This window comes from Lissotriton vulgaris, chromosome 10 (genome assembly GCF_964263255.1).
Source record: "Lissotriton vulgaris chromosome 10, aLisVul1.2, whole genome shotgun sequence".
In the NCBI taxonomy this organism is placed as follows: domain Eukaryota; kingdom Metazoa; phylum Chordata; class Amphibia; order Caudata; family Salamandridae; genus Lissotriton; species Lissotriton vulgaris.
The window spans coordinates 373,196,076-373,215,737 of record NC_141698.1 but is presented as its reverse complement, the minus strand read 5'-3'; the positions used below and the strand labels follow the sequence as shown (position 1 = coordinate 373,215,737).

At 44.1% G+C, this 19,662-nt stretch overlaps 1 protein-coding gene across 2 annotated transcripts in view; it reads left to right on the top strand.

Moving 5' to 3' along the window:
- Positions 1-19,662, top strand: part of LOC147685283 (phospholipase A2-like) — a 298,395-nt gene that overhangs the window by 145,577 nt on the left and 133,156 nt on the right. The window contains exons 2-4 of one of the 2 annotated variants that reach the window (XM_086941198.1): positions 3,769-3,931; positions 7,899-8,005; positions 16,457-16,593. In XM_086941198.1, coding sequence (XP_086797324.1) covers positions 3,769-3,931; positions 7,899-8,005; positions 16,457-16,524 — 338 coding nt within the window. In that variant the 3' untranslated portion in view covers positions 16,525-16,593. Of the gene's footprint in view, positions 1-3,768; positions 3,932-7,898; positions 8,006-16,456; positions 16,594-19,662 lie in introns of those variants that run through there. The other variant, XM_086941197.1, reaches the window with a different exon arrangement.

Below are 19,662 nucleotides of genomic sequence, written 5' to 3'. Positions count from 1 at the left end.
AAATATTTTTATTTATAATTAATAATAATTAAAACAATTATATAATATTAAATAAAATAAAAAATAATTATATACTTACCAATACTTACGATGTAATGGTATGCGTTGTAATACCATCTGCTATGTAATGCCATGCGTTGTAATGGCATCCGATGTAATGGATCCTGCGTTGTAAAATCTGCGTTGTAACGGAATGCGACGTAAAAGTTGCGTTGTAAGTGTTACATACCCCCTCCTGTAACACTGAAGTGGGTGGGACTGATGACAGCCAGTGAATGCGCCCACTGTCTGATGGACTTAAGGATGAATGCCGACAAAAGCTGCAGTTGCTTCTCTTGTCCCGCCCACAGGAGCTGTGGGTGGAGACAGTGACTGCTGCGCCCTCCAGTGGCATACTGCATGTGGCAAATAGTGCGCTAACAGGTGTGCTTGTTGCGAAAAGGTTACATTTATGAAGGCAGGATAGGGTGTTAAATAAGATTGGCCAATATTTATTAAACCTTTAGTAATTCTCTGCACATTAAATGCGTTTTCAGCTGCATCTTAACATTAACTCTTGCAAACATGCCTCAGTCCTTCACTCTTTTCGTGGCCTAACATCCTATCAGGCTGCCCTACACGAAGAGCTTTCCAGTGTGACTATTCTGCCTTCTATTACTTACTATTTTTTTTAGCCAGCCTAGCCCTCCTTCGGTCCAGGTGTGCATCCTCCCTGTTCACATTATCTTTGGTTCATGAAGACAGGCTTAGCAAACTTAACCACATCTGTTTATCTTTAATAACTTCTGCTATTTTCTTGGCTTCCAGAAATAACATCCAATTTTCTGCATGTTAACCAAAACCACTAACTGAGGAGTGTTGGCTCTAAAAGTAACACATAACCATATCACTGCATACTAAATAAACAAATACATCTTGTGAAAACATTTCTGTTAATTTCGCGGTTGTGTTCATTGACAAAAATCAGGAAAGCACCACTGTTTGAGTTTCATTTTTCACCTCTGAATAAACACAATGTGTTTGGTTAACAATTACAATGTGTATATTTCATTTTAAAACAAAAAGATACACACCACAAAAAGAATTGTTAGTGGATGTCCATTCAGCCTAACTTCCTTCTGCAGCCAGACTGACATCTGACCTAGGTTTGTTTGTTGATGTGGGCCTGGAGTTCAGCATTGTCATCCTCTGGTACTCTCCTGATTGTAGTTTTTAATCCACCAAGCACAGCGTGCAGTTATCTTACATGCTTCTGGTGTAAACTCCAGTGCACCAGCACTTTTATGAAGGCACCTGAATCTACCTCATAGCAAGCCACAGGCACGCTCCACCACGGGCTGTGTTCACCTGTGTGCAGCATTGAACCTCCTCTATCGTGGTAGTTGTGGATGAAGCTGTGATATTTAGAGGTAGGGTGGATCGCGGTCACCTGCAAGAGTTATGTTATATTACAACATGATGGAAGTCATCAGATACATTATATAATGTGGGTATAAAGTTGTTGCCTACATAACAGGTCCCCACAACTTAGCTGTCTTCCTGCCAGCCTGTCATAAAGGAAGAACATATATGTGGGTACTGTAAGGGTAGTCTTTTATAAGGCCCTCAAAGTTACATTTCAGCCATATGTCTAGAGAATGCAGGCTCTTCCTCTTCCTAAACAGATATTCTGTCCTTGATAGAGGATCCAAATATTGATATGTGGGTCCAATCCTCACAGCCAGTGACTTGGGGAAGTTGTGCCATCCTGAAAAAGGCCACATTGGTGCCCTGCACCTCCCTCTGAAATGTAAGGGAAGGCTAGGAGGGCATGCTTTCCAGATAAATTGCATCTGGACATTTCTAAAGAAACTGAAGTGAGCATTTTGAGATATTCCTATGCCCTGGTAGCCACCGGGCACAAGGCCTGCACCTGCATGGGAATGGCCTGGGTGTTACGTGTGTATCTCCGAAGTGATGAGTCCAGTAATGTATTAGCTCTACCATTCCTCTCTTGCTGAGCCTGTATTTGCTATACCTCTGACCCTAGATAATCTGTCTTGTCTTCTACTGCCAAAAACCTCAGTCTCCACACTCTTGCATACAGTGCAGCCATTTTGGAAAAAATAGATGCATACTGGGACACATTTAAGGACGGCACGCTAATGAGGCTCATACTACTGACTCACGATACATCGTGGTTGTTAACATTGTGTAACTGACATCATTATGTCGCAGGTGCATGCACTGTTTTGTTTGCATGGAACTCTAAGGCCTGTTTTATGAATTACAGGTATGTCAGGTGTATTTGTATTGCCAATATGGGTATAGTTTGCACCTGGTTACACTAGCTTCCCTTGATAGTAACTTACATGTTTTTTAAAGCATTCACAAATTGAAATTCATTAGTACTTATCATTTGAGGTCCACAATTCGGCAATTCAAATTTGGGAATGTTGCATATTTTACCAAGGCTGTGTGATCACTATGCAATTTTTGAGAAAGAAATACATTTTGGACCTTTAGCAGGCGCGGCCCATGCAGGTAAGCGCGGAGCCTATTTCAAACTAGGGCCTCAGATAGGAAGGCTGGTGACCAAAGATCCACACTTTTAGGCAGCAGGAACCACTGCTTCATTGAAACCACAAATAAGAGCAGGTGGTGTATTATAGATGCATAATATCTGCATGGGTGAGCCCCAGAGAACCCCCTCAACCTGCCCTTTGTTAAAAGACAATGAAGGCTTGGCCTCATGGATTGTCCAAAGATCAGTGAGGTTTGTGACTCTGGGCTCTACAGCTTAGCTTGCGGCTGGCAGAGAATACGCATCTCTGCGTGTCAGAGCTAACTTCCCTCAACCCTTGCATGGGCTCATCCAAGTCTGATTTCTGAATATTAAGGAAGTGAGAACCGTAAATTCTGGAGTTGCAGATCCCAGCCAATGGGGGTCCTCTGCCTGATTCTGGTCTTTACCCTAAAAGGGTACAAGGGTATAGGATTTTAGGTTAATTCATTCAATGCATCCGTCCTGTATGCAGGGTGAGAACACTCTTCCACATACACCATATAACTTAGGCTGTCTGGCCCTCCTGTGCCTTTAATTTCGTCGAGTGTCATACAGTTATGATCCACAGATCTGTAGTATACACATTTATAGAAAGCCAAATAATAGATACCTATTCCTAAGAACCCAAATATTCGAAAAGCTGTTTAAAAAAGTCTAGACTAATAGTTTGGCTGAAAATAATATAAATAAACAATAACAGATCAACACCTTTCAATGAACATGTTTAATGATAGAAGGAAACCTGGGTCCCATGGGAAACCCTAGTTAGGAAACATAGTTTTAATAATAAATAAGTTAATTTAAAAAATTGAAGCAGGAGAGGACTTGGAGGTGTTTCTTCCTCTCTAAGACTCCCTTAAAACACAAGGGAGTTGTGGGGAGTGGAGGGGGGCAGAAGGGGTGGAAAGCAAGATCAGTGGGACTAGACGTTCAGGGGTAATCCCCTAAACAGCACTTTAAAAAAGTGACATGGTGTGGGATTTGATGCTGGGTGGGTTCTTGTGTTGTGCAGTATTTACAGAAACATGCAACTGAATATATTAATTCCAAGTAAAATTGAGATAGTTATAAACTATTCTCAACACCCACCAATCTTCAAAATGGATAAATTACATTTTTCACTACCTTTGAGTTTAATTTATATCACTATGAAATATGACTATTTTGTGAATGGCCACTCCACCGTAGTCCATACATGGCTATTTTTTTGTTTTGTCCCCCAGTTTGGAGCAGTGCCTATGCCAAGGTTCCTGTCAGACGAAGAGGGCTCTTGGAACTGGAAGCCACAGTTCGCTGCAGCACGGGCCGATCTGGCTTTGCCTATATAGCCTATGGCTGTTATTGTGGTCTGGGTGGACAAGGCTGGCCCAAAGATGAGACAGACTGGTGAGTAGACATCTATTACAAATGTGCCAGGAGGGAAACCACTGTGATGAGCTGTGAACAAAAAGTAAACACAAACAACACTAACAAAGCTGCTTACTAACACTTTCTATGACCAGGCCTCGGCTTGTTGATCCGCAGAGCAGTAAAGTGCAGTCACACTTTTATAATGATCTTTAGAGGTGCAAATCATTATATGTAAATACTTATCATATACTTTTCCTAAGGATATCCTGAAAATCTCACTAGATTTACTATTCAGTGGGCACAGTTGGCTCTATTTACCAACATAAAACTCACATTTAAGGGCACACAGAAACTTAACAGCTGATTTTCCAGATCTGGCTTGAGGCAGCTTTGGCTGTCCCTCCTGCCTCATGTAATCAACATTCATACATTTAAAAATACATACATTGTGGGGATTGTGTTCATTCGTTGGTTCTATTCATCTGTCATTCACATTGTGCTTCTGCCCACCACAGCATACATCTTGTGGCATGGATCATCCAAGTTCAGCCATGGGTTCCCATTCACTGTGAGGGACAGCATTTCGCCTCAGCACATGTGCACATCTGCCTAAAAGAAAGTACGCTTCATGGCAAATGCTTCCTGGTTCATACTTCACTTTGCCAATTCTTTTTTCTATTATTTGTCCTTTTTTATTTTTTTGTGTCTTTAAATTATATATTAAGGTTACAGTAATTCAAAGCCAATAGCAACTTTTACCTTTTCTTTAGGCCAATAAGTTTCACTTTATTTTAGATTACTATAAAAATTATGAAAGACGAGCATGAGACAGAAAAAAGGCATCACACTGCTTAGCCAGGGAAAGGAGAGATGGCCACCCACATGGGCGTGATGGTTAAAATTCTTTTTTAAAAATAAAGTTTCACAAAAACATTCAAAGATGACAGTTCAAGCATCAGCATTAATATGCATGATTCAAGAGCATTTTGGTGTGGTTTAGAAAGGCCAATGCAGCGCACTGCAAGATGCTTCAAGAGCCTGGTAAAAGTGTCTGGGAAGCTTCTGGGCCCTCGAAAGAAAAAAATTATTATCAAATGAAAGTTTTTTATTTTATTTTTTTTTTAAACAAAAAAAACACATTACAACATAAATCCCCGGCACTGAAGGGGCCTATGCTTTCTGCAGATGTATGCTTTGTGCACAGGCATAATGCCATCACTCACAGAGAGGGGAGCCAAAGCTGAAGCAGTGCTGCCCCATTTCCTTATACCAATTTAAAAAAATGGGGTTACCCAAATGTGGTCCTAGACCTGGGCGTAATGAGATACAAAAGACAATGGTCGCAGACCTGATTTAGAGTAAGATATCAATCAATTCACCTTTGAGGCGTATGCTTTTAGTAATTAAAACGAGCTTTGTGAAGGAAAATATTTCTTGAGCTCGCGAATCTTAGTCCATTATTCATACATCAGTAGGATTAAATGCAACAAACCATAAACCTCATTCACCATGCATTTTATTTGTCATTTATTGTATTGGTGAAGAAAAACAGCAGTAATCTTGCTTATGAGGTATTTACGAAAGAGGTTGCTTCAGGGGGGAACTTGCATAAAGAAAGTGGTGCTCAGGTGTAAGGTTATGCGACGAAGAGCTAGTTGGTGACATAGAAGGAGTAAGACTATTTTGTATATTTTATACAGAAGGACTAGTTGTTACTCACTGTCCTTATTTGGCCTAGCCACATTTACAGTACACAAGCTCAATTCATAATAGTTACAACAGTTACAGAAATTAATTCCCATGTGGCACGTTAAAGGTACATGTGTGGTCAAGGCCTTTCCAGGGGCGTCGATGTTTTGACCCGACTTAGGGCTCAAGGGTGGATTAAACCTTGGCCGTGTGGGTCTTCTTCAGGACAAGGGCAAGGGGTGGAAGGGCAACCATAGAGAAGGGAGGCTTAGTCATGTCTGTGATGGTGAGGCCTTGGGCGGGCGTTACTGGGGTCTCCCCCAAGGGTATAACCATCAGGGTAAATCCAGCCGGTAATTGCACCTAGACACTGAATGTAGCTACATCACTGTGTAGAGGGGCTGAACAGGGTAGTGCTGTCGAGTTAAAACTTGAATGAATCAAGGAATGAGATCGGCAGCTGAATAAGCGGTAGACGCTGCGTCTGAGTGCAGGCTTCTCCGAGGGCGTTCTAAGTTGTACTTGAATGTTCCACACTTGTCAGTTGATGGTCTGGTCAGCTGGCGAGTTGTGTTGCTCTGCTGTAACTTAATAAACCTATCCTGTAACTACTATGAAGTGTCCTGCTGCCTACTTGAACATCTTTACAATATTTTGGCGACGAGGATGGGATACGAACCCACACGTGCAAAGCACAATGAATTAGCAGAACAAGTTTACAACAATTAGCAAGGTTATGCAACAGTACTTCATTGGCGTGTAGAGAAAAATGTTTCTTCAGCTGGAAAATATATTCAAAGGAGAGAAAAAAATAAAAATATTAATGTGGTAAACCTCGTCAGCTTACGCTTGTAGCATTTCCCCCAGTCGTACAGGACTGAAGGAAATATATGGAAATCTATGATTTACAGAGACTTTGATGTGGATGTTTGTGACACTTCAAAATCTGAAATCAATGTAAATGTTCATAGGAAATCTGTCAAGCCTATATTTTCAACATTTTAAAATGTGCGGGAATCAGCTCTAAACTTCCTACGTACTAGACAATGTACAGATAACCAACAAGCAGGGAATATCATTTTTAGGTTTGTATTTATGAAAGAAGTTTGTTTAATTCGACCATGTAATGTAAGAATAAAGGACCTGAATGCTGTTGGAATTGCAGTCTTTACTCTTAGCTGAACAAGAGAGGCATGCAAGCATAATGCTGCAGAAATGTTTATATAATGCTAGAGTGTGTTAGTGTAATCTGATGTCTTTTTGGTGACACCTATAAAAGTTAATTCCATCGCTACAGAAACTATTTGAGGCAGGACTTTGCTGTAATAGCTTTTGTTGCTTTTAGTGTCACTCCATCCATCAATGGTTTGAAACAACTTCTTTTTTTCCTCATGTTCCTTTTAGTGCATGGCACCCATGTTCTTCAGGCAAATGAAAAAAAATGTTCATGAAAAAATATAGTCTAGTAGAGTGGAATAAATTAAAATAATATATATAGTATGATTGTTTTTTTTCTAGTACTGCAAAATGTCAAAACACACCTAAGTACTTTGAAATTAGCTTTTTATAGAAGTAATTCGAATTGTCAACATCACAAATACAGAATATATGTTTGTCTGCAAATTAGAGTTGTAGTTAAAACTACTTTTAACTGTTTCATCCTTGTGGGCATTTGTTCATAGGAATTACTGCACATGGGCCACACCGGGTGTGGTGGCTCACTGGACTAATGCATCCACTGTAGTGGCCTTTGTTCGACCTCATGGTCACAGGTTCAAATCCCGGTGGGTCCTCTCTGTCCTTCTGAGGTCGATACAATGAGTACCATTGACTTGGGTAACAATAAGCATCTGTTATTCAGCCCCAAGATACGTATAGTTTTTGCCATAAACATGTATGACCTTTAATGAACCAGCATGTGAAAGTTTTTGGGCCATAAACGCAGGATTGGCTGAAGGTATTATACATAACATGTTACCAGCTGTGCAAGTGTCCATGCTTAACCCTAAAAGGGCTGTGTGTCTCCCCTTTGATGTTGATTTTGTACCTAGGCATCAGTAGATGTGTTGCTCTTGTATATGGCAGTATTTATAGGTGACTTTATATGTGCTGTCTGTGTACATTAGTTTATATGTGTCTTCGTCTGTGTGTGCATGGCTGCCTGTAACTGTCTTGCTATGTCTGCATGTCTCCCTGGAGATGTGCCTCTATAGTGACGCGTACCATACAACACCGATTACTTGTTATCACTTACTATTTCAATGTGTTTGAAACAAGCAATACTCAAAACACTGTTTCTTCCTGTTGTTAAAAGGTGCTGCCACAAGCATGACTGTTGCTATGAAAAGGCAGCATTAGCTGGCTGCAGCCCCAAAATGACTATGTATGACTGGACCTGTGAAGACAACATCGTTAAATGTGGTAAATATGTTTTAGAACAGTTTTCTTCTGTCTCCCTTTTTTCGCACTTTTTATGCAAAGACTCCCATCTGTATCAAATACGTTCTGCAACTGTGGCATGATATCTTGTGCGCACAATGTCTCCTCACTGGGGACATATTAACACCAACAACAGAAAGCAACAAGCATTTGCAATGCAATAGGTCTCGCATTTGCCAGACTTTGAGGTATTGGCATTGTAAATGAAAATGCCTTTTATTTACATGCTTTGAAAACCTGCAAGCGGTGCGCACTGCTTGCAGTTTTTCGAAACACATACGTAAAAGGCATTGTCATTTACAATGCCAATGCTTCAAACTCTCGCAAATGCGAGATCTTTGTGGCACTCGCACTTTAGCTGTAAACATCGTAAGATAAGGCACTGGTGCTGCGATACTCAAACAGTAAAGAAGTAGAAAAACATCTTTCTGCTATTGCTTTTTCTATTCCTTTACTTTTGAAACAATTGCGGCACCCGCACTTTAGCTTACGATGTTTACAGCTAAAGCTTGAGTGCAGCAATTGTAACAAAGGTAAGCAAATAGACAAAAATGGAGGCCACATGCTTTTTATTTGTGTTTGTTTACTTTTGCTATAGTGGTGGCACCCGCGCTTAGGATTTCAACATGTTAAGCTAAAGCACTTGCGCCGTGATTGCTTAAACAGAAAAGGAATATTATTTTTTTTCTTTTTTCTCCTATTACTTTTGCTTTTGAAGTAATCGCGGCACCCGCGTTTTAGCTTAAGATGTTTAAAGCTAAAGCATGGGTGATGGCAAATAATAAAGCACCTATGCATATGAAATTAAGTGGGCACTGTGATCATGCATGGTGCCCGTGCATAATGCAGTCATCAAGTGATCAAGCAGGCACCCTTGCAGGAAAGCAGGTTGTGGGTGGAATAGGGGAAAATCATTAAAGAAAATAGTGCTTACAGACTGTAGATAAAACAGACCGTGTAACAACCACATTTAAAAGGTCCAGTCCTCATAGGAGGCTACAAATGCAGACAAGGCGGTACTAAGGCGGTACTACTAAGCCGATTAATAAATCAAATGAAACGATTTTGAAAGGACAATAACAGGATCCAATTGAAAAGATGGGCTGAGCTTTGAGTCCATACCTGAATACAGCATCCCCGCAGCGCATGCGCTGCCCAGGCTTGACCTAAAAACGAAGCTACCCACAGGCAAAGAACAAAAGTGAAGAAAGAGCAAGAGTAAGAGCAGGAGCTGATGTGAAATGAACAATCATGAGTAAAATCCACCAACACTCACTGTTGTCAGCACCAACTGACTGTTCTTGTGGCCACTCTCTGTTTCTTTGCCATGCAGAACCTGGAAGGACTGTACTGAAGTAGTATGCAAAGGGACACCATATCATAAAAAAAGTGTTCACTCCAAATCCATTGTAATGCTCCATTTCACAATTACTGACATACTGACCCAGAGCAGACACAGCATCTCTGCATACCCAGAAGCCTAGTTAAGCTGTGGTGTCCCTGGCCTCCAAGCTTCCTAGGTCGGACACATGCCCTCCCGCGCTGCCAACACTGATACTTCTTAAGTGGATACAAAGTAGTGGGATCCCTCATCAAACAGCCATAAATAAATGAATACAAAGTGGTATTTCTAAAGGTTTCATTAGTAGTATCACCCATAGATATAGTACTAGTGGATGTCAAAGTGACATCAGTAATGGCTTTCTGTATTAGTGCTAATAGTTGGTAAAAGTATTACTAGTGTAAGTAGTGGAGCAGAAGGGGGACAGCCTCTCCATGAATAGAGATAGATTCCAAGGTTGCCAAGTATATATGTCTTAGAGGCCGAAGACATTAATGCAGAGTATGTAAATGTGTTTGCTGTTGGTGTGGGGCATGACTTCCAGTTATGAGTGGCATGGCAAGTCTAGGAGTCTATGGAGGTCATAGGGCCACAATACAAAGTAGGTAAACTTGTTGGTGGAAAGTAAAATACAGTGCAACCTTTTACTTTGCACCTTTGGTGCTACACTGATCTGCACCGTGCGCTTCCTTTCTTCCTCTGATGTCGCATCAAATTCCAGAAGTTGAAAGCCGATTATAAAATATAGGCGCACTTATGGAAGAAAACTATGATTATAAAAGAGTTACAAACACTATAGACTGAAGCAATTTAACTGGGAAATTGTCAAAATCTAACTTATTAATAGAAAAAAGTCCTGAGACAGCCAAAAAAAGTATTAATTTCCCAACCTTTTGGCTCTCGTCAGTTGACAGCCCTTTTTTTCATTCACATTTGACACATACTTGGCCTTGGCCCTTCCAATATTTCCCCCTTCTCCTTACTTTCTCAGTTCCTTTTTAACACTGACAACAAGGAGGCTCGGTTTTATGGGGATGGTGGATTGGTCATAAAAAAGGCGGAAGACTTAAGGACAGAGAGTACTAATGTTACAGATGTGAGTTATGGATTCATGCGTGTGGGTCCAGTTCACTTCACCCACAGGTCAGAGGTTGTGCTCTACAATATTGCTGTTTAACCTGACATAACTAGCTTCATCATTATCAGCTTTGGCTTGGGTGTTCTATGAGTAATGCTGACTAGAAATGTGCTAAGATCTTGTTGACTAAGATGCACCTCTGAAAAGTTGCTACAGCTACCATCATATCCACTGAACTTTGAAAACTAAGGGATGTGGAATGAATGCTCCTAATGTAATAGCACTACAAACCAAGAAAACCAAAAACGTTGATGGGTGGAGTCCTTGATTTTATCTACTAATAGTTACTGCGGCCCACAGTGCAGTCCATCGTGTTTTCTTCAATTTGCAACTACAGACCAGGACACCTCTGGTACAGATCATCCTTAGAGCTGTATTACACGAGAACATAGTTTATAAGATATTGTATAGCCAAACTATTGTGACAAAAATACTGAGGCAAAAATACAGAGAACCAAAATATCATGAAAGTAAGTTTACCTAGATGTACTAGATTTACATATGCTGTTATATATATATATATGTATATATAAATCAAAACAATACCCTTTCATGCATTGAGTGACACATACATTATGCAAAAAAGAAGCAGAGAAGTCTGGGTAGCTCCCAAGTTTAGGTGGAGAGCAGCTCCTGTATAGAGCACCCTACAACACCAGCAACACTGAATTTGCTCAGCTCAAATGGCTGCGTTTCTATCAACATTTTTAAGCATAGGATTAGCACAGTGCCATCCATGCCGAGATAGAAAGGACCAAAGTCTTTTGCCATTTCTACATCAAAGTCTTTAATAATAGGACTAGCACAGTGCCGTTCACGCCAAGCTGTAAAATGACAAATGCCTTTTACCACTCCATGCCCAGTATTACAGCTTTGAATTGGTAACATCCCAACCAAGCCAGCCTGAAATGAATAAAAGCAACCCCTGACACGTGTTTCACTATAATTATAGCTCTTCTGAGAGGTTTATGGCCAGATTCATCAAGCTTTATTGCGCTCGCAAAGGGCCAGATTCTGAGAATCTGGCCCTTTGCGAGTGCAATTTTTGCATTTGGGATTCATTATCCCAAATGCAAAATTGGCTATTAAAGAATTCGCACATTTGCGAGGAATTGCATTTAAGGAATCTCCATTTGAGATTCCTTAAATGCAATTCATGAACCATTTTAAAATTGCGAAATCGCAATTTTGGGCCGCTATTTACTGCGAGGTCAAACCTCGTGGTAAATAGCGAAAACTTTGAAAAATGCATTTAAATGCATTTTTCTAAGTTGCATGTTACACACACACATGTCCTATGGACATGTGTGTGCGCAACACCAATGTAGATTACATTTCAGGGGTGCTACAGGGTGTCCTTTGGACACCCCTGGCACCCTTTTAAATCGCTTCCTTATTTGCGATTAGCTAATTGCTAATCGCAAATAAGGAATGACTCCCCATTCATTCCTATGGGCCTTTAGGCCCATAGGAATGAATGGGGAGTCATTCCTTATTTGCGATTAGCAATTAGCTAATCGCAAATAAGGAATCAGCGGGAATCGCAAATTCAATTGTGATTCCTACATGAATCCCGTTTTGAGAGTCCTTAATAGCGAATCCTTAAAATTCGCTATTAAGGACTCGCAATTCCTTGCCTTGATGAATCTGGCCGTTAGCTTTGTGCAGACACAAGGGGGCACCCAGTATATGTCAAAACAATGCCAGTTCAAGTGAGCAAATTTAAAGTGTCACTGGTGTTGCACGGTGCTCTATACAGGAGTTACTTTCTACCTAAACCTGGGAACTACTCTTCTTTTTCACTTAATTTATGGGACACTCTATGCCTGAAAGAGTATTGTTTTGATATATACTGGGTGCTAATATATATATATACATCACAGGCTTGGGCTGTTTCCAGTCCGTTTTCTTCACCAGAGTTATTTGGTTGGTCCCAATCCCGCCCCGGAGTACAGGAGGATAACCGGCAGTTGCGAGGTAACTCCAACCTCGCGGTGGGCTGCAGGCACTGACCTCATCGCCCCTGCTCAATGGACACCTGTAATCTGGGGCTGAGGCGTACGAAGGGGAGCTGAGGAGGCTCTGTTGTGGACAAATCAGCCAAAAAAACGGAGCAGGACAATTTGCTTTGTTTTAAAGACTCACCCTGCTTTGGTTCCCGCATTCACGCACCAAATAATCTTTTCCCCGCAGCACCAACCCCCATGATCCCTCTACAGGGGATTCTGGGACCTGTAGTTTTCCCGGACGCAGGGGACGCTACACAGGTGTGCTGCATCAAGTTTTTCCTGTGGGAGGTGCAGGCTCATCACATTGGGCTTAAGAGAGAGGCGGGACCTACAGCAGAGTGTTATTCTTGTGGAGGCTTTGGGCGCTGACGAAGGCACAACAACAGCCAGAAATGCATCCGCCACTTTCCAGAATAAAGCCTCCAAAAGCTATCCCCTTGGGTCTCTGCTCTCTTTTTTCTTGGAAGGAGTGTTTCCTGCATATTTTACGCGTCAACCTGAGACGCCTACAGAGAACCCCGCCTCACTCTGGGATCGGACATCACAGGCTTGGGCTGTTTCCAGTCCGTTTTCTTCACCAGAGTTATTTGGTTGGTCCCAATCCCGCCCCGGAGTACAGGAGGATAACCGGCAGTTGCGAGGTAACTCCAACCTCGCGGTGGGCTGCAGGCACTGACCTCATCGCCCCTGCTCAATGGACACCTGTAATCTGGGGCTGAGGCGTACGAAGGGGAGCTGAGGAGGCTCTGTTGTGGACAAATCAGCCAAAAAAACGGAGCAGGACAATTTGCTTTGTTTTAAAGACTCACCCTGCTTTGGTTCCCGCATTCACGCACCAAATAATCTTTTCCCCGCAGCACCAACCCCCATGATCCCTCTACAGGGGATTCTGGGACCTGTAGTTTTCCCGGACGCAGGGGACGCTACACAGGTGTGCTGCATCAAGTTTTTCCTGTGGGAGGTGCAGGCTCATCACATTGGGCTTAAGAGAGAGGCGGGACCTACAGCAGAGTGTTATTCTTGTGGAGGCTTTGGGCGCTGACGAAGGCACAACAACAGCCAGAAATGCATCCGCCACTTTCCAGAATAAAGCCTCCAAAAGCTATCCCCTTGGGTCTCTGCTCTCTTTTTTCTTGGAAGGAGTGTTTCCTGCATATTTTACGCGTCAACCTGAGACGCCTACAGAGAACCCCGCCTCACTCTGGGATCGGACATCACAGGCTTGGGCTTTTTCCAGTCCGTTTTCTTCACCAGAGTTATTTGGTTGGTCCCAATCCCGCCCCGGAGTACAGGAGGATAACCGGCAGTTGCGAGGTAACTCCAACCTCGCGGTGGGCTGCAGGCACTGACCTCATCGCCCCTGCTCAATGGACACCTGTAATCTGGGGCTGAGGCGTACGAAGGGGAGCTGAGGAGGCTCTGTTGTGGACAAATCAGCCAAAAAAACGGAGCAGGACAATTTGCTTTGTTTTAAAGACTCACCCTGCTTTGGTTCCCGCATTCACGCACCAAATAATCTTTTCCCCGCAGCACCAACCCCCATGATCCCTCTACAGGGGATTCTGGGACCTGTAGTTTTCCCGGACGCAGGGGACGCTACACAGGTGTGCTGCATCAAGTTTTTCCTGTGGGAGGTGCAGGCTCATCACATTGGGCTTAAGAGAGAGGCGGGACCTACAGCAGAGTGTTATTCTTGTGGAGGCTTTGGGCGCTGACGAAGGCACAACAACAGCCAGAAATGCATCCGCCACTTTCCAGAATAAAGCCTCCAAAAGCTATCCCCTTGGGTCTCTGCTCTCTTTTTTCTTGGAAGGAGTGTTTCCTGCATATTTTACGCGTCAACCTGAGACGCCTACAGAGAACCCCGCCTCACTCTGGGATCGGACATCACAGGCTTGGGCTTTTTCCAGTCCGTTTTCTTCACCAGAGTTATTTGGTTGGTCCCAATCCCGCCCCGGAGTACAGGAGGATAACCGGCAGTTGCGAGGTAACTCCAACCTCGCGGTGGGCTGCAGGCACTGACCTCATCGCCCCTGCTCAATGGACACCTGTAATCTGGGGCTGAGGCGTACGAAGGGGAGCTGAGGAGGCTCTGTTGTGGACAAATCAGCCAAAAAAACGGAGCAGGACAATTTGCTTTGTTTTAAAGACTCACCCTGCTTTGGTTCCCGCATTCACGCACCAAATAATCTTTTCCCCGCAGCACCAACCCCCATGATCCCTCTACAGGGGATTCTGGGACCTGTAGTTTTCCCGGACGCAGGGGACGCTACACAGGTGTGCTGCATCAAGTTTTTCCTGTGGGAGGTGCAGGCTCATCACATTGGGCTTAAGAGAGAGGCGGGACCTACAGCAGAGTGTTATTCTTGTGGAGGCTTTGGGCGCTGACGAAGGCACAACAACAGCCAGAAATGCATCCGCCACTTTCCAGAATAAAGCCTCCAAAAGCTATCCCCTTGGGTCTCTGCTCTCTTTTTTCTTGGAAGGAGTGTTTCCTGCATATTTTACGCGTCAACCTGAGACGCCTACAGAGAACCCCGCCTCACTCTGGGATCGGACATCACAGGCTTGGGCTGTTTCCAGTCCGTTTTCTTCACCAGAGTTATTTGGTTGGTCCCAATCCCGCCCCGGAGTACAGGAGGATAACCGGCAGTTGCGAGGTAACTCCAACCTCGCGGTGGGCTGCAGGCACTGACCTCATCGCCCCTGCTCAATGGACACCTGTAATCTGGGGCTGAGGCGTACGAAGGGGAGCTGAGGAGGCTCTGTTGTGGACAAATCAGCCAAAAAAACGGAGCAGGACAATTTGCTTTGTTTTAAAGACTCACCCTGCTTTGGTTCCCGCATTCACGCACCAAATAATCTTTTCCCCGCAGCACCAACCCCCATGATCCCTCTACAGGGGATTCTGGGACCTGTAGTTTTCCCGGACGCAGGGGACGCTACACAGGTGTGCTGCATCAAGTTTTTCCTGTGGGAGGTGCAGGCTCATCACATTGGGCTTAAGAGAGAGGCGGGACCTACAGCAGAGTGTTATTCTTGTGGAGGCTTTGGGCGCTGACGAAGGCACAACAACAGCCAGAAATGCATCCGCCACTTTCCAGAATAAAGCCTCCAAAAGCTATCCCCTTGGGTCTCTGCTCTCTTTTTTCTTGGAAGGAGTGTTTCCTGCATATTTTACGCGTCAACCTGAGACGCCTACAGAGAACCCCGCCTCACTCTGGGATCGGACATCACAGGCTTGGGCTTTTTCCAGTCCGTTTTCTTCACCAGAGTTATTTGGTTGGTCCCAATCCCGCCCCGGAGTACAGGAGGATAACCGGCAGTTGCGAGGTAACTCCAACCTCGCGGTGGGCTGCAGGCACTGACCTCATCGCCCCTGCTCAATGGACACCTGTAATCTGGGGCTGAGGCGTACGAAGGGGAGCTGAGGAGGCTCTGTTGTGGACAAATCAGCCAAAAAAACGGAGCAGGACAATTTGCTTTGTTTTAAAGACTCACCCTGCTTTGGTTCCCGCATTCACGCACCAAATAATCTTTTCCCCGCAGCACCAACCCCCATGATCCCTCTACAGGGGATTCTGGGACCTGTAGTTTTCCCGGACGCAGGGGACGCTACACAGGTGTGCTGCATCAAGTTTTTCCTGTGGGAGGTGCAGGCTCATCACATTGGGCTTAAGAGAGAGGCGGGACCTACAGCAGAGTGTTATTCTTGTGGAGGCTTTGGGCGCTGACGAAGGCACAACAACAGCCAGAAATGCATCCGCCACTTTCCAGAATAAAGCCTCCAAAAGCTATCCCCTTGGGTCTCTGCTCTCTTTTTTCTTGGAAGGAGTGTTTCCTGCATATATATATATATATATATATATATATATATATATATATATATATATATAAACGAAAAGGGCTACAATGAGATCGTTGTCCTTTCTTGTTTTCCACAGCTCGAGAGGAGTTAAATGGACAACGGAACCATTCGCACGTTAATGACTTTGCACTCGAAAGCATTTGAGAAAGGCGGTTACGCTGAAACGCGTCATGCTGAGTGATATGGATGCAATTGGTGAACATTAAGCAGAATAAATGCATAATGCCTACCCCCCGAGAGTGCTCCGGTTTGGTTCTTAATGGAGGGCCTGTTTTGGTGAAGAATATATATATATATATATACATATATAAATTCACTAGAAAGAATTTAGGTTCACTTTTTACATTCACAAATCCAGAAAATTCAGCAGTAATAGATAAAGCTATTGCAAGTAACTATAACTTGTGACCTAAGGCAACTTTATCTCGTGCCCCCAAACATGCACAGTTTTCTCATAAATAATTTTACATCAAATGTTGCCCTTATATTATATTAATGACCTCATAGAAGATGTCATAAGTGATGGAATATGTGGAGAATTAGCGGTGCATGGCAAGGGCTCGAGTTACAGTTACCTTAGTGCACAAGTTATAGTTACAAGAGATAACTATAACTGCTGCATTTCAATGGTTTTGTGCAAGTAAAATGTGAACCTAACTATAACATCCCTGTAAATTTTGAATTTTCTAAGGTTTATAAAATGTTATCTCTTAACTATAACACCCCTGTAACCTTTAGTTTTTTCAGTGAATTTTTTTTAACATAAAGTAATACTTAATTACCATAAATTAATCCAACCTCCACTGCACACGGCCAAAGGCCGTGCACAAAGGGGCGTTGGCTGCAGGGCCTGCAGCCAGCCCTCCACATACAGCCAGCCTCACACCATGCATGGCTGAAGGTTGTCCACAGGGCCTGGCTGTGGCCGAACCCCCAAATGCACTCAACCTGAGTGGGGGGCATGCAGCTCCACTCCAGAGGCTGGTTTCTGCCCCAGGCACGCCATCCCCCATGTCCTGCAACCTTATTTTAGGGGAGTGGGTGCATGGCCACCATCCCTGGACCATATTTGGTCCTAGGGACTCCATCCCCAGGGCTCATTCCTTAAATTATGCAGGAGGGGGCAAGCAGCCCCCTTTTGCGTGCCCTGGAACCACATTGGGCCCACACTTCATATTTAAAATGGGGAGAGGGAATGCATGGCCAGTTTAGACCCCCAGGGACCCCAACTCCCATGGCCCAGTCTTATTATTAAGGGGATGGGGGCATGCAGCCCTCTCTCCCTGGGCCAATATTGGCCATGGGGTCCCCATTCCTGGGGCCTGGCCAGTATGTAAATGGGGAGGGGGCTTGCAACCCCCCTTCCAATATTGACCCGGGGACCCCATCCCAGAGCCTGGTGAGACATCAAGGGGGAGGGGTGCACGAGCGGTGCACATAGCCCCCCTCCCTGTACCCATATTGGCACTGGAGCCCCCATCCCTCGAGGCCTGGCAGACACTAAGGGGGAGGGGGTGCGCACAACCCCCTCCCCGGGCCAATATTGGCCCGAGGACCCCATTCCCCAGGGCCTGGCCACTACATAGTGAGTGCCCTGGAGCCGAACCAAGGCACCCATTGGCTTTTTGTTGGAGGCCGCGGAGAGAAGCCCTAATGCCCCTGTGGCTCCAGCCAGCTCCCCGCCTTCTGTGGGAGCCGGTATTGTTCCTGCCTGCAAAGAACAGCTTAAAAGGTTGTTCCCTGATGGCAATTTTTTCATCTGTTTCCCTGCCCACTTCACAGCGAGCAGGGAAACAGGCGATAGTCCGCTCCCAGCATGCTGGAGTATTTTACATGCTGGAAGCAGACTTACTGTTTGCTCTTGCTTGGCTGGAGCTTTCAGATAACTCCTGCCCAGGTGAAAGCAAACATCTATGTCCCAAAGGGTGGGCACCTTCAGACATAGCAGGAGGTGGCCCTAGGGGGCGGTGGTCCCCAGTGCCATTAATGGCTCCAGGAAGTGGGGTGGTGCCCACCCTCCTCTTCCTTCTGCATGGCTATGCCCTGGGGGGTTTGGTGGTCCCCGGCCCCAAAAGCAGCCCAGTGACGGGGGCCGAAGGTTCCACTCTCCCTTTTCGACAATGGCCTCAGCTGGGGAGGTCGAAGTTGCTGGGGCGTGAAAAGGCCCAGTGAGGGGGCCATGCACACCCCCTCCCCTAATTATATGAATAAATACACCCCTAAGACCTGGCCTACCCGTGGACATATACAAAACAAGCACAGGAACCAGTGCTTGTTTTTTTATTTTTTATTATTATACCAGGGATTCAAAGCAAAAAAAAATTAAAAAAACAACTTTGGCTCCTGGTCGGGTCTCTGTGTGACACGACCACCAGGTCTAGAGGGCCGATGTATTTTTACCCTGCCATTTGTCATTTTTATGTTTTTTCTTGAGGCTCAGCTGAGTCCAAGTCCCTAGATGGCTGCCAACACTTTCTGATTAAAGTGGTGGTAGCCAATCAGATCTCATTTTGAGATCTCTGGGATCCGCTGACCCTCCCCGTCCCTGGATATCTATAAATCTTGTTCCTTTAATAACTCCAAAACTGCTGAATGGATTTAAATCAAATTACAAAAAGCTTGCATTACGCACCAAGATCTACCTTTCTGCCAAATTTGCAAAACCGGTCTGTAGTCGTGTTTAAAGTCCCTATGGGAAATTGAATGGGAAAAACATGTTTTGAGATCTCCCTTTTTTTTGTAGAACCCCGCTATACGAATCATCCCAAAACTTTCCACACAGCAGATGAAGTCAGTTGCATACTAGTTTTGAAGATTTCGAGAAGACCGCCAAACTGTGCTAAAGTTATTGGCAAAACAAAAAAAGCTAGCTCCTAACTATAACTACCTACTGCTGACCGCAAGTATGCAATATATGTAATATATTTAGGTTCGAGTTAAGTAGATGTGGAGTTAAGAATAGTAGATCTGTACTTACCTACATGCACTAACCTTCTTGATATTTTGCTCCATGTTATTTTTGCCACAATATTTTGCCTCACAACACTTTTGTACTCAATATTTTGTCAGACAACCCCTTGAACTTGCTTAATAGCAATGATTACATTTAGAATCAATTCACATGTTGGTGAAAATAAAACATGCATACATTTATATTTGATGGTAACATAAACACACAGAGCCTGATTTACAAAGGACACCGCACTCATGGCGGAGACCCCGCAGTCATGGAAGAGTCTCCACACTCTAAGACCATAAAGCCTGATGACGCTTATTGAGAGG